This window comes from Palaemon carinicauda, chromosome 41 (assembly GCF_036898095.1).
Source record: "Palaemon carinicauda isolate YSFRI2023 chromosome 41, ASM3689809v2, whole genome shotgun sequence".
Lineage (NCBI taxonomy): Eukaryota > Metazoa > Arthropoda > Malacostraca > Decapoda > Palaemonidae > Palaemon > Palaemon carinicauda.
Window position 1 is genome coordinate 22,694,862 of NC_090765.1, and position 20,383 is coordinate 22,715,244.

Genomic DNA, 20,383 nt, shown 5'->3' on the forward strand with positions numbered 1-20,383 from the left:
CGATTTCGCACGGTGGTGTTCCCTGTTGATCTGACCTTTTTGATCGATTTTCAAGGATTATTATGCATTCTCTAGCTTCGTTCACATCTGGGGTAAAGACTTCATTCCAAACAACGTAGTTAGAAAAGTGATTAAGAAGGCCACCACTGAGAACATAGGACTTCTCCAAAAGTGGGGCATCTTTTCAAAGAGAAAATCTTCCACGGCTGTGGGTCCCCAACCTAAAAGGAAGACGGGAAAGTCTAGACATGTTCCTCAGGCTGTTCAACAACATCCCACAGTTGCAATGACCGCGGTGCCACAGGCAAGCGGTCGAATATGTAAACCTTCTGATCAGGCAAAGCAAAGAGACGCTTCTGGTAGGAGGTAGGTTCCTTCAGGATCGCTGGACCTTCGATCCTTGGGTCCGAGGCCTAGTCAAGATGGGAAATAGACATGCCTCCACCATCATTTCCTCAACTCTTCCTACACTCCAAAACCCTCCTGAAAGAGTATACCTGAGAGCTCTAGAGCATACAGGCGGTGAGGAAACTATAGTCCATCAAATTCCAGGAAGGCTGTTTGGTGTTCACGAGAAGGACTCAAGAAAACTCAGAGTCATTCTGGACTTGTCGCCACTTAAGTTCAAATAAAACAGCAAGGTCAGAATGTTAATCCTTCTGAACATAAGGACCATGTTTCAAAAAGGGGTGTTCGCAGTCTTGTGAGACCTGAAAGATGTCTATTTGCAACTTCCAGTCAGTCACCCCCTCCCCTCCTACCTAGGATTCAAGTTACAGAGGATAACATATGCCCTAGGAAAGATACTTGTCGGACTAAACACAGTTCTAAGTATCTTCACGGGCTTGGCAGACACAGTCACGCAAAAACCAAGCTTAAAAGTAGTTCAGGCAACAATGTACCTGGACGAAAGGCTGGGGTGGGCAGCACCCGAAGTGGCTGGTCTATGAGCATCCAAGGAAATGATCCGGCTCCCGGAACATCGGGGATGCAAGATAAGCTACAAGAAGTCTCGATTCTCTCAAGCTCAAAGGCTTCAATGGTTAAAAAACCATTGAAACCTGTGGTCACATCAACCTTCCTTTCCCTTGGGGATGTAAAAGGAGATCGCAGGGTCAGTCAAGAGACTATGGTAATCAGTCAGGATTCCCAGACGCTAACAGGGAGGAGTTCTGAACTCTCTCTAGTTTGCAATAGTGACAGACCCAGTGCTAAGAGCACAGCTGAAAGATGCGTTAAGAGTCTGGAGAAGATACTCATCAAATGCTCTAAGAGATCTAAAAGGACCGATATCGGTCTTTCCTTAATCGCTTCCCCAACAATGGTCAAAGGCCAAAAGCCTGTTGAAGACCGTGCCCTTGCAACTACCCCGACTATTGGAGATCATCTGCATGGATGCCTAGTCGGAAGAATGGGGTATTCACTCCCATCAGAGGAAAGTCCAAGGGATTCGGCCATGTTGGTCCTGTCATGGGTGAGGAAACTCTCTCCACACAGATCAGACCTCCTCAGGCTGATCTGGGACATCGAAGTGATAATGAGATGTCGGAACCGACAAGGCTAGAGAGCGTCTCATACTGTCTAGGTGACGTTAACCATCCCTTATCTAAAGGGATGGCACCTATCAGCAGTTCACATACAATTGATCCGCAATGTGACAGCGGCTGCTCTACTCGGACTCAAGCCGATAAGAGTTGGAATTGTCCACAGATGCAGACCTATTCTCTCCCAAATGGGAACAAGTCCCCGAGCTGCAGATCGACCTCTTCGTCATGAGTGTCATAAAAAACTACAGTACCTCGATATGTAGCCCCATACGAGGATCCTCTAGTGGAGATAAGACATCATGTCTCTAGTATAGAAGGGATGGACTCAGGAATTCCAGTTCATCCCATCCAATCTCCTGCTGAAGGTCCTCAACATGCTGAGATCCTTCCAGGGAGGAGTGGCTCTATTAGCTCCCAAATAGCCCAAGAGCAATCTGTTCCCTTTAGTGAAGGAATTGAAGCTGAGGCTGGCCCTACATCTGAACCCAGGACTATCTCAGAAGGTTCAGAAGTTAATTGCCTTCGATTCATCACAGAGAGCCCAAACCCTTCATTTCATGATTTTCTTGCCTTAGCGGTTAGGAAAAGATTTGGGATCTCAGAAGGCAATATAGAATTCTTAGAAGAATACAAGTCTAAGTCAACTAGAAGACAATATGAGTTATCTTGGAAAAAGTGGGTTGCTTTTGTAAAAGCAAAAGGACCGAAAGAAATTGCAATGAACTTCTGTCTGTCCTTTGTCCACCTTCATAATCAAGGTCTGGCGGCCAACACGATAACTACGTGCAAGTCAGCCTTGACTAGACCTCTTCTATATGCCTTTCAAGTCGATCTGTCGAATGAAATCTTTAATAAGATTCCGAAGGCATGTGCAAGGCTTAGGCCTGCAGCACCTCCAAAGCCCATCTCATGGTCTTTGGACAAGGTCCTACATTATGCCTCATCTGTGAACAATGAAGATTGTTCCCTCAAGGATCTAACCCAAATGGTTATTTTTCTGTTCGCTATAGCCTCTGGGGCTAGAGTTAGTGAAATAGTAGCCCTATCTAGAGATGAGGGCCACATTCAGTTCACAGAAGCGGGAGGACTGAATCTCTTTCCTGATCCAACCTTTTTCACTAAGAACGAGCTACCCACTAAGAGGTGGGGTCCCTGGAGAATCTGCCCTCTGAAGGAAGATGTCTCTCTATTTCCCGTAGAGTGTCTAAAGGTCTATCTATTTCCCGTAGAGTGTCTAAAGGTCTATCTTCGTAGAACTTCAGACTTCAGGGGAGGACAGCTCTTTAAAGGAGAAACATCTGGATCAAACTTATCCCTAAAACAATTGAGGGCAAAGCTCACCTACTTTATTCGTAGAGCAGATCCTGACAGTACTCCCGCAGGTCATGATCCGAGAAAAATTGCTTCATTACTGAACTTTTTTCAGCTTATGGACTTTGAGCATCTTCGCTCATATATTGGATGGAAATCATCCAGGGTGTTCTACAAACACTATGCTAAGCAGGTCCATGAACTGAAGCATTATATGGTGCCAGCAGGTAGTGTATTAAAACCTGTCGTCTAATTCTGCGATGAACAGTTAATTGATTGGGACTGTTAATTAAAGGGAGAGGGTGTCAGCACTTTTAGTGTGATCCCCTTTTTAAATGAGTGTTACCATGGTGACACTAACTCTGTTCAAAATCTCAGGTGTGGAATTATACAGGTAGCACTAGTGCCGTGTGTACGTAGTACACAGTGTTGGTAGAATATAACAGGTACAGAAATTATGAAGAGAAATTTTATTAAAAACTTTTCTTCAGTCTGAGAGTGGCACTCATCATCTCTTCCCTTTCAAAAGGGAAAAATAATTTCTGTATATGTTGCAGGTATACTGTAATGCCTTTATCATGCTACATTCATTTTAGCTGTTAATTCATTTAGTCATTTATTATAAATATATGTCTATTAGAATGTAATTGCGTCCTAATTCGCCCAACAATTGCATGTTTAAGATGCCTGAGTTCTTTGACTTACTCATTTAAGTATACTTCATATCATTGTATGCTTGCGAACAATGGATTTAACAGACAGTGATATTGGTTCAGCAATATATACAAACCATGAGACTGTTTATATACTCAGTGTATACTTATGTTTGTTCATACAATATATGCTAACCTTGAGGCCCATTTTCTACCGTCTAGAATGACTCTTCCCTTTAGGGGGCAGGAAGCACTAACATTGTTTATGATTAGTGATAATGACGGATAACGGTAACATCATTTGTCTCAAATGGTCCAGATGACCATAGAAATATTGTCCCAAGGTTAAGGCACTGATAAGAAATCCACAGATACATTAATGCTCTGGTATGCTTCCATCAGGACAACATGGCTTGAGCCCAAAATAAAATCTATTTTTGGGTGAGATAGCCATGTCGTCCTGATGGACTCACCCTTCTTTCTAAAGAAAAGATCTTCACAGTATCCCTTCCAAAACTACTGTATCTGTAGCACCATGGTCAATACTACAAGGAATGTCCGCCATCTTGGATATGGCGCTGTTGTGATACTCAATCGTAGTATGGGAACTAGGGTAACCTTAATACGGCTCCTCTTCTAAATTCTGCCACTTTCCCCCTCGAAGCGTAAAAGCTATTTGGGGCGCAGATTGCTATGTGGCGTGTCAAGAATATGTCGCCTGATATTATGCGATATCCTTGAGAGAAAATTAAGGATATTCATGCCAGGAGTTAGAATTCTGGAGACCTAAAGGTAGAATTCTCTTGGAATATCACTGTAGTACATATATCCCTTAGGAAGCTTCTATTAGGAACCTTCCATCAGGACGACATGGCTATCTCACCCAAAAACAGATTTTTCATTTTGCTCAAAATCCATTTTTTCCTAGCTATACAAACCTGTACCATTTACCAAAGATTCTGTCTCAGCCACCCTGCAATTCTTTGATCAGAAGATTCTTGTAAGTATATGATTGGTACGAGCGGGACGTGTCAGGGACAGGAGTTGCCTAACAACACAACATGATATTATCTCCCGATTTCTCTTTGATTGTCTGGCCACAAAAACCAAAACCAGAAGTAACCCCTTTAAATGACTCAGGTTTGTAAAGCTAGGAAAAATAGATAGATAGTTAGATAGATAGATTTTTTTGACCACAAAGTTTACATTAAAAAATTTCAATAAATATAATTACAAATTAACATTAATCTATACAATCGGGATATTTGCATTATTTTATATACTATGTAGTCCATGAAATTACATGATTTATAATAGTTCCTTAGCATATATCATAATTAAAATCATTAACTATATTTCCTATAAATCACTTTTCTGAATAAAATTGGTCATAAAACGGAAGTGATATAACCTAGATGACAGAGTACCAGATGGGCAATATAACTCGAAAAACTATCGAAGCGAACAAAACCAAAATGGCTGCCGATACCGAGGCAGGCCAACCGCTTCCCAAACTAAAATTCACATTACTGGAAAAAGAACAAATGCCCGGTACTGAAATAAACAGTCAAAACAAACTATGGTACTTAACATTGGTAAGGGTGAAGTAGCAGCGTCAGTCATGATGAATTAACGCCCAACACGGGAAAAACACCGAAAGCACAAATAATACGACTATGCGGGCAAGTCCAAAACAGAAGGATGACCTGGAGAGCGCGCGTAGTAGGTGTCGGTGGGGTAGTCCAACGGTGTTCTCTAGGGCCTGTCACGGCCCTCCTCTTTGATGAAGGGATTATCTAAATGGAAGACAGCCTGTGAATAGGGTTTTCACACGCCCCTGTTGTTATACACGACACCCACAAGGTGATCACGCGAGGGTAGTAACATCTGCATTCCATGCTTTTATCTTTCTCTAGTATATTTGGAAGATTTATATTAGAAAAGTGTAAAGAAGGACTTCTTTCACCGGGCGTCACAGGTCTCTTCCCAGAAATAGATTTTCCTTCGTCAAAATCCCTTTATCATAAAATTGAAAATTAATATTAAACCAAAAAAATATATCTATGGGTAACAGTTCAAGATTGAATGGGCAATTTTCACAGTGGAGTTTACATCTTTGTAAAGTATCTGATGAAATGAATTTTAATTATAATTAGTTCGTATACTATGTGTAATAGAGCAGGACTCCACCACATGCAGCTCCGTTTGTACCTCTCCACAAGGGCATAGTCTCTCCTCTACTGGGAGGCGACCTCGACCTCTTCTGTTCCACCTACAGTACCTGTTTCAATAGCAAGGTTATGAGCGCTTAACCTTAATCTAGTAAAAGAAGTTCTATATATATCATTAACATTAATCTTTTTTGTATATACATCGTGTGCAGTAAATTCAGGATTCAATAATTTATATGTCTCTCTACGTGATGAATAGATTCTATTACAGCCTGTTTTAAGTTTTGAAAATCTTCTTTAACAATAGGTTTCAGATCTCCATTAATCCAGGGCTCACACCCGTAAAGAATTGTTGACATTAAAGCAGCATTAAAAAGTTTCTTCTTCACATAAAATGGCACATCATTGTTTTTATTTACAAAAGATATGAATTTTGAAATGTGGCACATTTTTGCTTGCGCATGAGCAGCAATGGCAGACGATACCAACCCGTCACTTGTAAAAACACTTCCCAAATAAATATATCGGTAGCACCATGACACCGTCAAATCATCTACTTTTATTGGTTCACGTTCAATCATCCCTACATTAATAGCAAAAAATTTGGTTTTATTCATATTTACTTTCATACCATTATTTTGACAAAACTGATTAAGAAGTCCTAATTTATTTATTTATTTATTTCCTAGTCGTAGATAATATGACAGTGTCATCCATCAATACAAGTACATGTAGCTGTGCCAGGAACCCATCAAGACCACAATTTTCTTTAATCAACTTAATCAGATCATTATCATATAATACAAAGAGGATACATGAAGTAGGGGATCCCTGACGCACTCCCACCATAGCTGTAATAACAGTAGTTCCTATAATGCTATGTGTGGGATGATATATCGCTACTAAAGCAGCAATCATCACCGCCCCATAACCCAACCATTTAAGCATACAGAATAATATATTTCTTGGCACACGGTCATAAGCTTGGGAAAAGTCTACAAAGGTAACAAATAGAGGTGATTTTTTCCTTTTAGCCAAATCAAGTAATAGTCTTAACGTTACTATATGTTCAATACATTCTCTTTTAGGTTGTCCACCAGCCTATTCTCTATAGGGAGAAAACCATTGCATTAAATGGTTACATAAGACCATGTCATACAACTTTGAAATCACGTTAATTACATTGATTCCACGATAATTAACAGGACGCATACGATCACCTCGTTTGAATATTGTAACTAGCCTAGCCAATTGCCAAGGAGAGGGATAACGAGCTGAAGAGAAAATGACATTAAACAAAGAAGTCAACAACATTACCCATTCTACTGGTAATACCTTGAAAAGCCCCGGACTTAATCCGTCGGGTCCTCCAGAATTGTCTGACTTTAGTTTGTGTATTTGAGTTTTTACTTCGTTTTCTAGGATCTCACTATCTAAAATAGGGATTGTAACGTTATAATCACTCAGCTCCATTTGGTTTTCTGTTGGTCTCGTAGGGTTAAAAAGTTCTTCATAAAATTCCCTGAATTGTTCATCATTAGGACGAATACAGCTATCGTTCGTTTCCTGATATTGACCTTTCCAATCTATGGCTTGCCAAACCCGAGCATCATCATTATCATTCAACAATCTATCCCATCTTTCTAATGATTGATTGATAACATTATTTGATGGACCAGTATACCTGACACGATTGATTTGACTACACTCATACAAAATATTTGACACTGAATTAACATATTCATGAATATTATCATGGTTAAGAATAGGGAAATCTCGGCTCAGAAGATGATTACGAAAACTCTCTACATTTATTTGATCAAATTTTATAGGTCTCTTATTAAAGGTATTATTAGATATATTAGTATACATAGTGGCATGATCTCCTAGATATTTATCACGTGAATACAGGGAATACATATCATTTATTAAAGGGTGTAAAGTCAAAGAAATCGGGGAATGATCTGAAGGTAAAGAAATATCTTTCCATACATTAAAATTACTTACATGTCTAATCAAACTTGGTGACGATATCTAAATTTGTGTATAATTTGTTGTTTTTCCTCTATTTTGCAATGGAATTATTGATGTCTAAGGTGCAAATATGAAGAAGTTAAGCTCCTTATTCATGATTACTCTCCCATAATTGTATGTCTATAGGAGAGTAAACTTAATAATTGTACTCCTGGTCCTCGAGAATATATTAGCTATAAGATACCATATGATCAACAAGCAAGGAGCCATGGTCGAAGTCTCAAATAAATTTGTTAAGCTGTTCCCAAATATCTTTTGTTTATTCATACCCCTCTGCAGGCAGTGGTTGTACAAATAGATAGGAGAAAATATACCATTAGCTCACTTTACTTGCCTCCAAATGACATCATCTTGTATGATAATTTAGTAGAAGTGATTCCACAACTCCCTCAACCTTTTTTCTTACTAGAAGATTTGAATAGTAGACATCCTTTGTGGGGTGTTGAATTTACAAACACAATGACAGCATTATATCATCAATTGTGGGAAATGAAGATGTGGAACTTCTTAATACAGGACAGCCCATACACTTTCATGTTCAGACAGGTACCTTGCCACGCATTGACCTTTCAATTGCAAGCTCTGCCTTCTTGATTTTGATTGGTGAACGTTAGATGATTGGCATACTAGTGATCATGTGCCAATTATTATAAATGCCAACAATAATCCACCCCTACAGAGATTACCAGAATGCAGAATAATTTGAAAATGTAGAAGATGCCATAGACTTACTGAATGGAATCCTTCACACAGCAGGAGATTCTTTTGTTCCAAAATCCATATAATTATTTAGATGGCGACTAGTCCCTTGGTGGTCTTCAGAACTAATTGTCTTGCACAGAGTTACAAGAAAACGTTTGACTCTATTTCGTAAAAGCTGTGCAGAGAATTTAGTAACATATAAAAATGTACTGCACAGTTCTCTTATGCAATGAAAGAAGCTAGGCGCCAGTCTGGGATTTCTTTTGTTTCCTAAGTCAACAGTAAAACGCCCCTATCTTCTGTACGGAGGAAAGTAAAAAAGATAGCGAGCAAGTTTACCCCAATCCACCACCAGTGTTGTAGGTGAATGGTCAGTATGTGACTGGAGCACCTGAGGTTAGCAGTGCTTTGGCTGAACATTTCTCCAGCATATCATGCAAGTGTGAAGCAACTCTTGATCACCAGTTTTAGAATCTTTGAAAAACAAAATCTTAGATTTTTCAACTGATTAAAATCTTATACAGTAATGCTCCCTTTATCTAAAGGGAATTAGATTACATAACTTGTTACATACAATAATCCAGCCCCTGGACCTGATGGTATTTTTATGAAGTACTGTAGTGGGCAGATGGAAAAGTCTCTTTAGATTGTAATTTTCCATTAAACTTTTTCTTAGGTCGTAAAATAAGGAAGTGGCAATGAGATATGGGTTTTCTATGCTCATGCCATTAATAAAAAGTACCTACTCCAAATCAATGGTTAAGGTTGTTTTAACTAGGCTGAGGATTGGGTATACTTTCTGCTCAAATATATTTAAGATAGTAGCAATGTGGCAGTGTGTGCTTGTGGCTGATTAATATTGTTTGAGGATATCCAGATTTTTTTTTCTATATTTCCTATGGCTAAAAGATTACTATTTAAGTTAATTTTGTGTTGAGTTTCTGGTTGGTTTTTTAAAATGAATTTGTTTCATAGAAAGTCAACTATCTGTTCCTAAAGCTTTTTATTTTTTAACATATACTTCGGAGTGAAGAATATGTGTTTTTTATTTATGTATTTGTATAGTTATTTGCATAAGTGTGTATGTTTATGATGATTGATACCTTTAAGATATTCCTTCTTTTGGCATTTTTATGATAGCATAATATGGCTTCTCCAGCCCCAGCCCCATTCAAATCCCAGTCATTCATTCCTCTCTAACTATATGACCAAGCTATCTTCAAAGAAGAAAACACTGATCCACTATTTCAATTCCCAAAGCTTTTCCCTTATTCTAGTTATCTCCCCATTTCTCACCTATCAGTTCTTATTATGAGATATACTACACACAGTACATTTGAAGATTTTCAGGGTTTCACTTCCTGTTAAACATTAACACATTCCATATAGGAAAATTGGTTCAACAAGGTCATGCATTCTTACCTTAGTATCTATAAACACTCCAGGTGTCCTCAATATTTTCTGCACACCTCTCTTGTCCCAGCTATTTTCTGATCACCCCCTTATTCTACCATTTACAACAACCTTCATTGCTCCATTTTTTCAGTTGCCATATTCCTAAAAACAGTACTTTAGTTCATTTCTTGTATTCATGAAATATTTCACATTTTTTCCTCAAGTTTCTGTGGTTTCTTTTTATATAGATCAAAACATTGCATTGGTATATACTGTTTTACGTCTCGATTTATTGCATAACTGTTTTAATAAGATAGCAGCAATGTAAGCATAACAAATACAGCATAAAACTCAGAAAAATTTACGAATCATATATGTATGCTCGAATGTAAAGGAGATTGTGTTTAGTTAATCAAAATCTTAAGCTATTCTTTATGCTTGGTAATTATTTGCAATGAGCTAATGAGGTACTTGGCAGTAAAATGAAGTGCGCTTCCTATTTGATGCATTAATATTTTTTGTTTACTTGTGTAAAGTTCCCTGTACTGTACTTCTGATTGCTAAATGGTAGTCCATTTCTACTGTATTATTTATGTAGCTTTAGTAGCCAGTTTCACATAAACTATTGAACCATGGTTGTGTGTGTATGGGTATAGTGAAGCAATCTCTCTTTTAATTTTATGACATCTCTTAAGCATACAGACCTTTGTAAACATGCTTGTATTTTTTGCAATTGATTTTGGTTCATTGCTCCCAAAGATTTAAGGTTACATGATGTTACAAATATATACCATGCTTTTAGGAAGTCATAAGGCTATTTTGCTCCAATAACTTAGGATTTATACAATTTTATAAGTAAAAAGGTCATTAAATTTTAGTTTATTAGTATTTTTTTATTAACAGGTTGTGGTGATGGTTTTTTTTCGTGTGATGGAACTCGATGTTTACCACGCGAGCGTCAATGTGATATGATTGTGGATTGTGCGGATGGAATGGACGAGACTAATTGCAGTACGGCATCTCTACCTAACACTACACCATCACAGTACACCACATCTTCAAATACAGAAAGTTCATCGGGTAATTCAACTTATGAGATTTCTGTGTTTTTCATTCATAGTTACTTCAGTGCACTCTTAATATCTCAATATTTACAACATCTACAAACATAGCAACTTTTTCAGACACTGGTACTTCAAATACCCCTTGGTCTTCTGGTAGTACAACTTTTTCAAGCTCTGGAATTTCCCAACGCACCACTTTTTCATACAGCACACCTTTATCAAGCACTACAGTCAAGAGAGGCAAGTATTGTTTCGAAAATAACTGTATTAGTTTTCAGTAATGTACCCATTTCAGTAGCATAGAAAATAGTAAATGAATTATCTTTTTTTATAATATGCTGATCAATTGTTTAAGTACAATGGTCAATCAGCCAGTTTTGGAAAACCACTTTTAATATGCCAAATGTGGTATACTGCTTTCTGAATATGAACTTATTTGATAATTTGTTTTTTTATCATTTAGTATTGAAGCAGTTCGCAACCCCTAGATTGACTATATGGCTCTTTTGTGTATCACAAAGAAGTATGGTTATACAATCCTTCTCTGCTTTGAATTTGAGTGCCTGCTTTGCACTTTCCTGGATGTAGTTCTACCCAGGTTTAAAGGCTTAAAGTCTACTCATGAATGGCAGGGGCAAGGGACAGTGACAGCGCCCTATCGAGCAGGATAATGGTCTAGAGACTGACTATATATACATATGATCAACACTCAAGCCCCCTCTTCACCCAAACTCAGCAGACAGACCTATAGGGTACCCCAAACCTCCCTTCCTTAGCTCACAAGGATGGTGAGGTTACAGCGACCAAAGAAACTAACTAATTTGAGCGCGGCTCGAACCCCAGTCTTGCGTTCACCAGTCAGGGACGTTGCCACGTTTTTAAAAGATTACCAATTTCATTACAGTTAAAGACTTGATTGGAATTGTATTTTCTTTTTTCAAAACTTCCTTTAAATTTTGCTGGATATGTGCCTGTTGCTTCCTATGGATACTGATTCTATACATATATATCTTTTTCCAAGTTTATCCTTTCATCCCCTAATTCCTATAAAAGGGCTTTTATTTCTTTGCCAGAACTTAAACTGTTGCTCCTGAAAAATCTTCTGGCAGACGTAAGGTCTTTTGTCAAAACATAAGAATCATAACATCTCATACAGTAGTCTTCTATTAATAAATTCAATGCCTTCTCCACCTTCAATAACACTTTGTGTCAAAAATTACCACTAACTATTTCAGTGGAAGAGAAGTGGTGATGCTTGATAATACCTCCTTTCTCCCCTTAAGCATCTCTAGACTCATTAAGCATTTGAAGTATTGGTGCCATTATTCAAAACTACTGGGAGGTTTTCCCTTGTAATCGTCTCAGAAAAACTCGGTAAAGGTTTTATAGAACACCATTCATCCGTGGCTTGAAAGATGCCCCTATATTATTAATATTATTACTATTGCCAGACAATATACAACCCTAGTTGGAAAACTAAGCATATATATATATATATATATATATATATATATATATATATATATATATATATATATATATATATATATATATACTGTATATATATATATATACTGTATATATATATATATATATATATATATATATATATATATATATATATATATATATATATATATATATATATATATACTGTGTGTATATATATATATATATATATATATATATATATATATATATATATATATATATATATATATATATATATATATATATATATATATATATTATGCACTTACCCTAAATTCCTTTTTTAAGAAAACTGAGAGGCATATTCTAATAGCTATGTTTCAATTTACTATTGTTTTACAGTTACCTGTCGTGATGACCAGACTCCAATATTATGTAATAATAATATAGATCGTGCTTGTGTATGTGATGGCAAAATAGATTGCAAGGATGGAGAAGATGAAGAGGGCTGTGATGGTAAGTCAACAATAATATTTGTAAACTTTATATGCTTTTGCTTTAGTGCTCCATATTTGGTACCTGATATATAATCAAAATGATTATAATTAAGCTAGTTGAAGTACGGTATAGTAATATGACTTTTGTATTTTACATTATATGTAAAATATATAGAATGGCGAGATGAACCAAACTTATTCTATAGTTACTTGGCTTATGGATGTACGTTCATTTTTTTTTTTTTTATATATATATTTTCTCTTGTTATAATGACTGTTTGATTTGGAGGCATTCATTTTTAGCTCTTTCAAAATATCTTGTTTTTTAGACCTTTGCTCTTGCTTAAGTTTTGTGGCTATTATTTTCTTATATGTTATTTCTTTCTGTAAATATAGAATTTTTTTAAAATTATTGATAATGCTATATTCCTTTCTGGTCTCCACTCTGCTGTATTGATGATATGTTTACAAATATTTTTCTGGGTCGACCTGTGACGCCCGGTGAAAAGTGTCCTTCTTTACACTTTTCTGATATAAATACTTCCAAATATACCAGAGAAAGTTAAAAGCATGGAATGCAGAGGTTACTACCCTCGCGCGAGCACCCTGAAGGTGTCGTGTATGAAGCAGGGGCGTGTGAAAACCACTATTCACAGGCTGTCTTCCATTTAGCTAATTCCTTCGTCAAAAGGGATGGGCCGATACAAAGGCACTAGCTACGTCTCCTGAACCACCACCGATGCCCGACGCAAGCGCCATCTGAACTTCATCCCTCTTTTGGACGTCGTAAGCGTTGTTTGCTTCGTGTTTGTACACTGCTTGTGTTCGTGTTTTGAGCTGTTTTTTCGCCATGGCTGAAGCTCTTCTTACTGCAGGACCAATGTTAAGTACCATAGATTGTTTTGACAGCTTATTTAGTACCGGGCTATTATTACTTTTTGCAATTTTAGTGTTTGTTAGTGCGACCGGCCTTACACCTTCCGCGGTGATGGCGGCCATTATTGTTTACGTTTATACGTTTCAATTTCTTTTGTATGCCCGTTTGGTACTATTGTCATTCTTGGTTAATTTATCTTTTTATAGATTCTTGGCCTTGTGCCGTTTATTTTGAACCATGTTTTGTAAGTCTTTTGGTACTTTTTAATGCTTATGAGTCCGTATCTTTGACGAACAAAGGATAGCGTTCAGGGCTTTATTATGGTTTAGTACCACCGCTTGGCGTTTTTTTGTTTTCGCCTTTATTCACTGTTCAGTTCCCGTTTTCGCTATCATTCGTTTCTTTTTATTGTTTATTTTTATTGTATTCACGGACTGAGGTGTGTGTTTATTTTGAGGTTTGTTATTTATTCTTAAGAGTAACCACGAGTACTAGAGGCTGGAGTTCACGTTTTCTGTTCATACAGTCACGGGTTCTCTCTCTCTCCATCTCTCCCCTTTGGGTTTGTTGACACAGTGCGAGAGGCTGGAGTTCCCGTTTTCTGTTAATACAATCACGTGTTCTCCCTCTCTCCATCTCTCCCCTATGGGTTTGTTAACACAGTGCGAGAGGCTGGAGTTCCCGTTTTCTGTTCATACAGGAAAGCGTTCTCCCTCTATCTCTTACCCACGTGGGAAATTATCTTATTGCATTTTGGTTTTAGCTTACTTTATTATTGTGTAATATGGTTACTTATTGGTGTATTTAAAGGCTAGTGTTTGGGTTAGTCCTGTTCGTGTGAGAGTCTATATTTTAGGTTAGTTGGGCCCACCTTAGAGCCGCCTTTAACTCCCCCTCACCTAGTTCCACCCTCTCCCCGCTTCGGCCCGGGAGTTGGGTCTGAACCTCTATCCAACTCCGCCATGAGTTTTGTTTATGAGCTGGGATCTCTTAACTTCCCTTTTATCTAGATGCACCCCTACGGCAGGGATTCGTCCCCTCAATAGTCACTTGCATCTTGACTCCTGCTACGGCATCTTCACACGACTTACCACCCCTCCCCCCTCCCCTCTGGGGATCACCTAGGTATCCTTTCGAGATCCTTTTACTAGTTATTGATAGATATTAATTTTAGTTTTAGAGGACTTTCCATCAGATCTCCGGCACATTCCGGAGATCTTTCAATCACTAAGCCTACATTATCCTGTAATTACTTGGGAACTCCGGCTCCCGCATATTTGCATGACTCCGGCGCACTACGGGGTTGTTACATTCTCACTTTGTTATTACTACAACGGAGCTCCGGCTCCCCGTTTGGCACAACCCCATTTTAATACACATCTCATATTCTCCCAGCTCTTTATAATCCTACTGTTGTGTTAGAGTCTTGGGGAGCATCTAGACTTATATAACTTTTTATTACAGAAAGTCCGCTGTGCTGCCAAGGGTTGCTCCGCCTCCTTTTCGGATCTGGTAGGCCACGATGTCTGCCGGTCCCACGCACACTGCCCTATATCTTTCGTCCGTGAGCCGGGCCAACCCTCCTACATGGATTGGTTCCCTGAGGCGTGCACCTTGTGTTACGACCTCTCCTCGATTTTGCTGAATGATGATGTAAGATTTTTTCAATTTTACTACTTATTATAAGCTTATAATATTTAATATCTCGCTATGGGATATATTGATATTGTTTGATAATTAATATTTTACTACGGGGATTCTTATTTGATACACTATGAGATATATAGATTTTGTTTAGTTTTGGGACATGTTTATATATTCTTTCCTTCAATTCTCTAAAGTATCCTCACCATTTCCAGGCTGATGAAGATGCCCTCCGGACGGCTAAGACCAGCCTACGGTCTTGGGTTTCGGGGTTCGGCCGTAACGCCCCCACTGGATGCCCCTACCTCCTCGATGGAGACATGGCTTCTCGACTCTTCCCAGGCTCCTCTTCCGCCGCAGTGCCTGCTGATGTCGCCGACCCTATGATTGCAGCTATCAGAGCGTCAATACCCCTGGAGGAGGAGACCCAGCTCTCGGGAGAAGTTTCCTCATTGGACATCCACACAGAACCCATGGACGAGCAGGTTAGTGGTGTGGAGTTGGCAGATTCCTTCCTTTTGCCTTCTCTCTCTCCTGGCTCTTCCTTTCATGGCTTTGATAAGCCATCAACTTCATCTTGGGATCCCTCCTTCTCTGTCCGACACAAGGTGAAGCCCCTACGTAAAAACAAACTTAAGTCTAGCTCTTCAGCTTCGCCGCTATCTGTGTCTCCGGTCCCCGGACCCTCCACCACTCCTGACTTTCCTGTAATAGCCCAGCCTACTCCGCCTATTAAAGCTCAGAAAAGTAAGTCCGCTAAGGCCAAGACTTCGGCGGCGAGTAGTTCTGCGGAGCCTCAGATGAATTTTAATTTGTTGCAGGAGTGGGTTACGACACAGATGAGACAGCAGTCAGGTGTCATAACGGAGTTGAAGAATATGGTGGCTAACCTCCTCCGTTCCGGGACTCAGCTACCCCCTCCGTCAGGCCCAGACACCTCTAAGCTGCCGCCATTTGATAAAAACAACCCTTGGCGGTTCGCGAGACATGCTCCGTACCTAGATGGTACACTAACTCTAGAGGGCTTAGGGACCCGCCCTCTAGATGATCTGGAGTTTTATCCTCCCGCCTTCAGTTCCCCTTCCCCTTCAACGGTTTTGTCCGATTGAAGGAACATACCCTAGTTTGAATGGACAAGGTCCCCAAAGAGACCGTTATTTTTCCTAAAGAACAGGCCCAAGCTTTCTGGGCCAGGACTCTAGCTGAATGGGGTTGTGTCAACTCTAAGTTGACTCCCCATTAAGGGGCATATACAATATTTATGACTCCTCCGTCCATTCCCTGTCCACTTGTGGACAAGGTGGCGGAGTTAACCGTCCAGTCAGTCAAGGAGGGCTCACCTCTGCCTGTCCTTAAAGAGACGGACCCCACCTCTATGCTCGTTCCAGGCCCTTCTGATTTCTGGAACGATACCTCGGCTACTTTCACGGTGGGGAAGTTGGATCCGGACTGCGCCTCCTCTCTTTTCTCTGAGAAGCTTCCCAGGTTGCCGGATCACCTTCTAAAGTCTGAGTTCGATGCACGAAACAGACTGGCCAGATCTCTGCACCCCATCATTTCGGTGGAAATGTTGGCCTCCCTTTATAGTGATGAGCTACTCTTCCGCGTTTTTGCAAAGAATTTGCTCCAAACGTTCCAGGTCGACCTGCACGACTTCTGGACAGCTCAGACGAACTGCAGGAAGCACGTTCTTGCCGAAACATCAATTCGGCACGAGCCAAATAGAGTCATAGCCGCCTCCTGCTGGGGAAAAACTCTCTTTCCGCAGGAGGAAGTTGATAAAGTCCTCCAGGATGCGGCGAGGGCAAATCGAAACTTGCAGGTTCGATGGGGCCTTTCGAACAAACGAAAGTTCGAAAGTATGAAACAACCTTTCTTTAAAAAGAAACAAAAATCTTTTACCCCATACAAGTCAAGCCGTGACCAATTTCATCAAGGCCCTCACTCATCAACCCCCTCTTCCTCTAAGTCTGCCGCTCCACAGGCAGCTCCTCCACAACAGATAGTGTTCCTTCTGGGCCCCCAAGGTACCCAACCAACTCCCATGGCATCTTGGATGACCTCTCCGGCCTTCAACCCATCCTATGAGACCTCGAGTTCATTTTGAGGATACTCCAGAGAGGGCAACAAAGGTAGAGGTCAGTTCCGCCAATGAGACGGACCTCGAACCAGGGGTCCAAGGGAAGGACGTGGATCGAAATTCACCTCAATGCAATGAAGGGAATCAGGTAAGGGGGAGACTATATCTTTTCTTGAACCAGTGGACCTTCAGTCCATGGGCCCACAGCATAGTGTCCAAGGGCCCAGGCTGGAAGTGGTCACAAGGGGGTCCACCTCCGACAGTGACCTTCAAGAAACCCACTCCCATCTTGGAAGAATACACCACGGAACTACTCAAGAAGAAAGCAATAAAGAGGGTACGATCACTGAAATTCCAAGGACGCCTGTTCACAGTCCCCAAGAAAGATTCGTCGGCGTTGAGAGTAGTCCTGGACTTGTCGAAACTGAATTCTTACATTCTTTGCGACAAGTTCCCTGTGCTGACTGTCTCTCAGGTACAGACCTTACTTCCCCGTGGGGCCGTCACCACCTCTATAGATCTTACCGACGCCTATTATCACGTCCCAGTAGCACGGAACTTCTCTCCTTACCTCGGCTTCCGCCTGGGCAAGAAAGCCTTCGCATTCAAAGTCATGTCCTTCGGCCTCAGCATAGCTCCCAGGATATTTACAAAACTGGGGGAAACAGTGCTGGAACAACTCGGGAGCCAAGGGATCAAGGTAATCGCCTATCTGGACGATTGGCTCATTTGGGCCCAGTCGGTTTCAGAATGCAACAAAGCTACAACCAAAGTGGTTCAGTTTCTCACCAAACTGGGATTCAAAGTCAATCTACAAAAGTCTTGCCTTCAACCATCAAGCCAATTTGAATGGTTGGGCATCCGATGGGACCTTACAAGTCACAAGCTGTCTCTTCCTCCCAAAAAAGTCAAAGAGATAGCATCCAAGACGAGGAACTTCCTCAAGCACAAACAGGTGTCACGGAGAACCTTGGAAAGAATCCTCGGCTTACTTCAATTTGCGTCAGTGACGGACCTCTTATTGAAAGCCAAACTCAAAGACATCAGTCGAGTTTAGAGAAAGAGAGCTACGACTACGTTACGAGACAAGATTTCCAAAATCCCCTCAATTATGAAAACGAGACTCAGGCCATGGTCAAAACCAGAGAACCTTTCCAAATCGGTCCCTCTGCAATTTCCTCCCCCACAAGTGACGATTCACAGAGACGCGTCGCTCAGTGGTTGGGGGGGCTACTACAAACAACAGATGTTTCAGGGCTCCTGGTCCCCCGCCATGAGGCACTTTCACATAAACGTACTGGAGGCCATGGCAGTCTTCCTAACCTTGAAGCGACTGTTCCCCCCACGGTCCACTCATGTCAGGATTGTCTCGGACAGCACTGCAGTAGTACACTGCATAAACAGAGGCGGATCAAAATCTCCCATCCTGAATCAAGTCCTGGTCACGATTTTTACCTTGGCCTTAGAAAAGAACTGGTTCCTGTCAGCCACTCACTTAGCAGGAGTCCAGAATGTGATAGCGGACTCACTATCCAGGACGAAACCATTGGAGTCAGAATAGTCTCTAGACATGAATTCTTTCCGGTGGATATCCAGGCTGGTTCCCGGTCTCCAGGTGGATCTCTTTGCAACACAACTAAACCACAAACTTCCCTGTTATGTGGCACCGAACCTGGACCCTCAGGCGTATGCTATGGATGCATTATCCCTAGACTGGAACCATTGGAAGAAGATTTACCTATTTCCTCCGGTGAATCTTCTTATGAAAGTCTTACACAAACTGCGCTCCTTCCACGGCGAAGTGGCTTTAGTAGCACCGTACTGGCCAAAAAGCAGTTGGTTTCCTCTCCTCCTCGAGTTGAAACTCCGTCCCTTCCGAATACCATTCCCCAAGCTGACCCAGGTAATCCAAACTCGGACTGTGTCAGATTCCTCAAGGATAGCCCAAACCCTAACTTTGTGGATTTCATGAAGTTTGCAGCCCACAGGGACGCGAACATTGACCCGGAAAATGTCCTCTTTATAGAATCAGACAAAAGGGACTCTACGCTTAGACAGTACGATTCAGCTGTTAAGAAATTAGCAGATTTCCTAAAACAGTCAGAAGAGTCTCGGATGACCTCTAATCTGGCCATTTCATTGGTCCCTATTTGACAAGGGCCTAGCAGCCAGTACTATAACAACAATTAAGTCAGCTCTGAAGAAGATCTTCCTTGTGGGTTTCAATATTGACCTAGCGGATTCCTATTTTTCTTCTATCCCGAAAGCCTGTGCTAGGCTCAGACCTTCGGTTCGTCCGCAAAAAGTCTCATGGTCTCTGAACGACGTACTAAAACTTGCTTCAGACACTGATAACGAATCCTGCTCCTACATCTCCCTGCTTAGAAAGACATTATTTTTAACGGCTTTGGCCTCGGGTGCTAGAATCTCAGAAGTAGCAGCTCTCTCACGTAATCCTGAAAATATAGATTTCCTCCCGTCAGGCGAAGTCCTCCTTTCCCCAGACAGAGCCTTCCTAGCTAAAAACGAGGACCCCCAAAACAGGTGGTCCCCTTGGAAGATTATCCCTCTTCCCCAAGATACTTCTCTGTGTCCAGTCACTACACACCAGGCCTTTTTAGCTAGCACTGCCACCCGCTCGTCTGGCCCCTTGTTTATCAGAGAACAAGGAGGCACTATTTCCATTCAGGGCATCAGACAGCAAATCCTTTATTTTATTAAACAAGCTAACCCGGAATCATTTCCCCATGCTCATGATATCCAGTCTGTGGCAACCTCCATCAATTACTTTCAAAATATGGATTTTGATGACCTTAAGAAATATACGGGTTGGAAATCCCCTATGGTATTCAAACGCCACTATTTAAAGAACTTACAGGCCCTTAAATTCTCCACGGTTGCAGCTGGGAGCCTCATCTCCCCTCAATAATTTCTCCATTCTTCCTTTCATCCATCTCTTTCCTTCTCCCTCCTACCT

The 20,383-nt window shown here is 40.6% G+C and overlaps 1 protein-coding gene across 3 annotated transcripts in view; it reads left to right on the forward strand.

The window, feature by feature from the left end:
- The window catches only part of LOC137632323 (atrial natriuretic peptide-converting enzyme-like), a 229,331-nt gene that overhangs the window by 60,875 nt on the left and 148,073 nt on the right, over nt 1-20,383 (forward strand). For 2 of the 3 annotated variants that reach the window (XM_068364244.1, XM_068364245.1), the window contains 3 exons: nt 10,717-10,893; nt 10,998-11,117; nt 12,711-12,824. In XM_068364244.1, coding sequence (XP_068220345.1) covers nt 10,717-10,893; nt 10,998-11,117; nt 12,711-12,824 — 411 coding nt within the window. The remainder of the gene's footprint in view (nt 1-10,716; nt 10,894-10,997; nt 11,118-12,710; nt 12,825-20,383) is intronic. The other variant, XM_068364247.1, reaches the window with a different exon arrangement.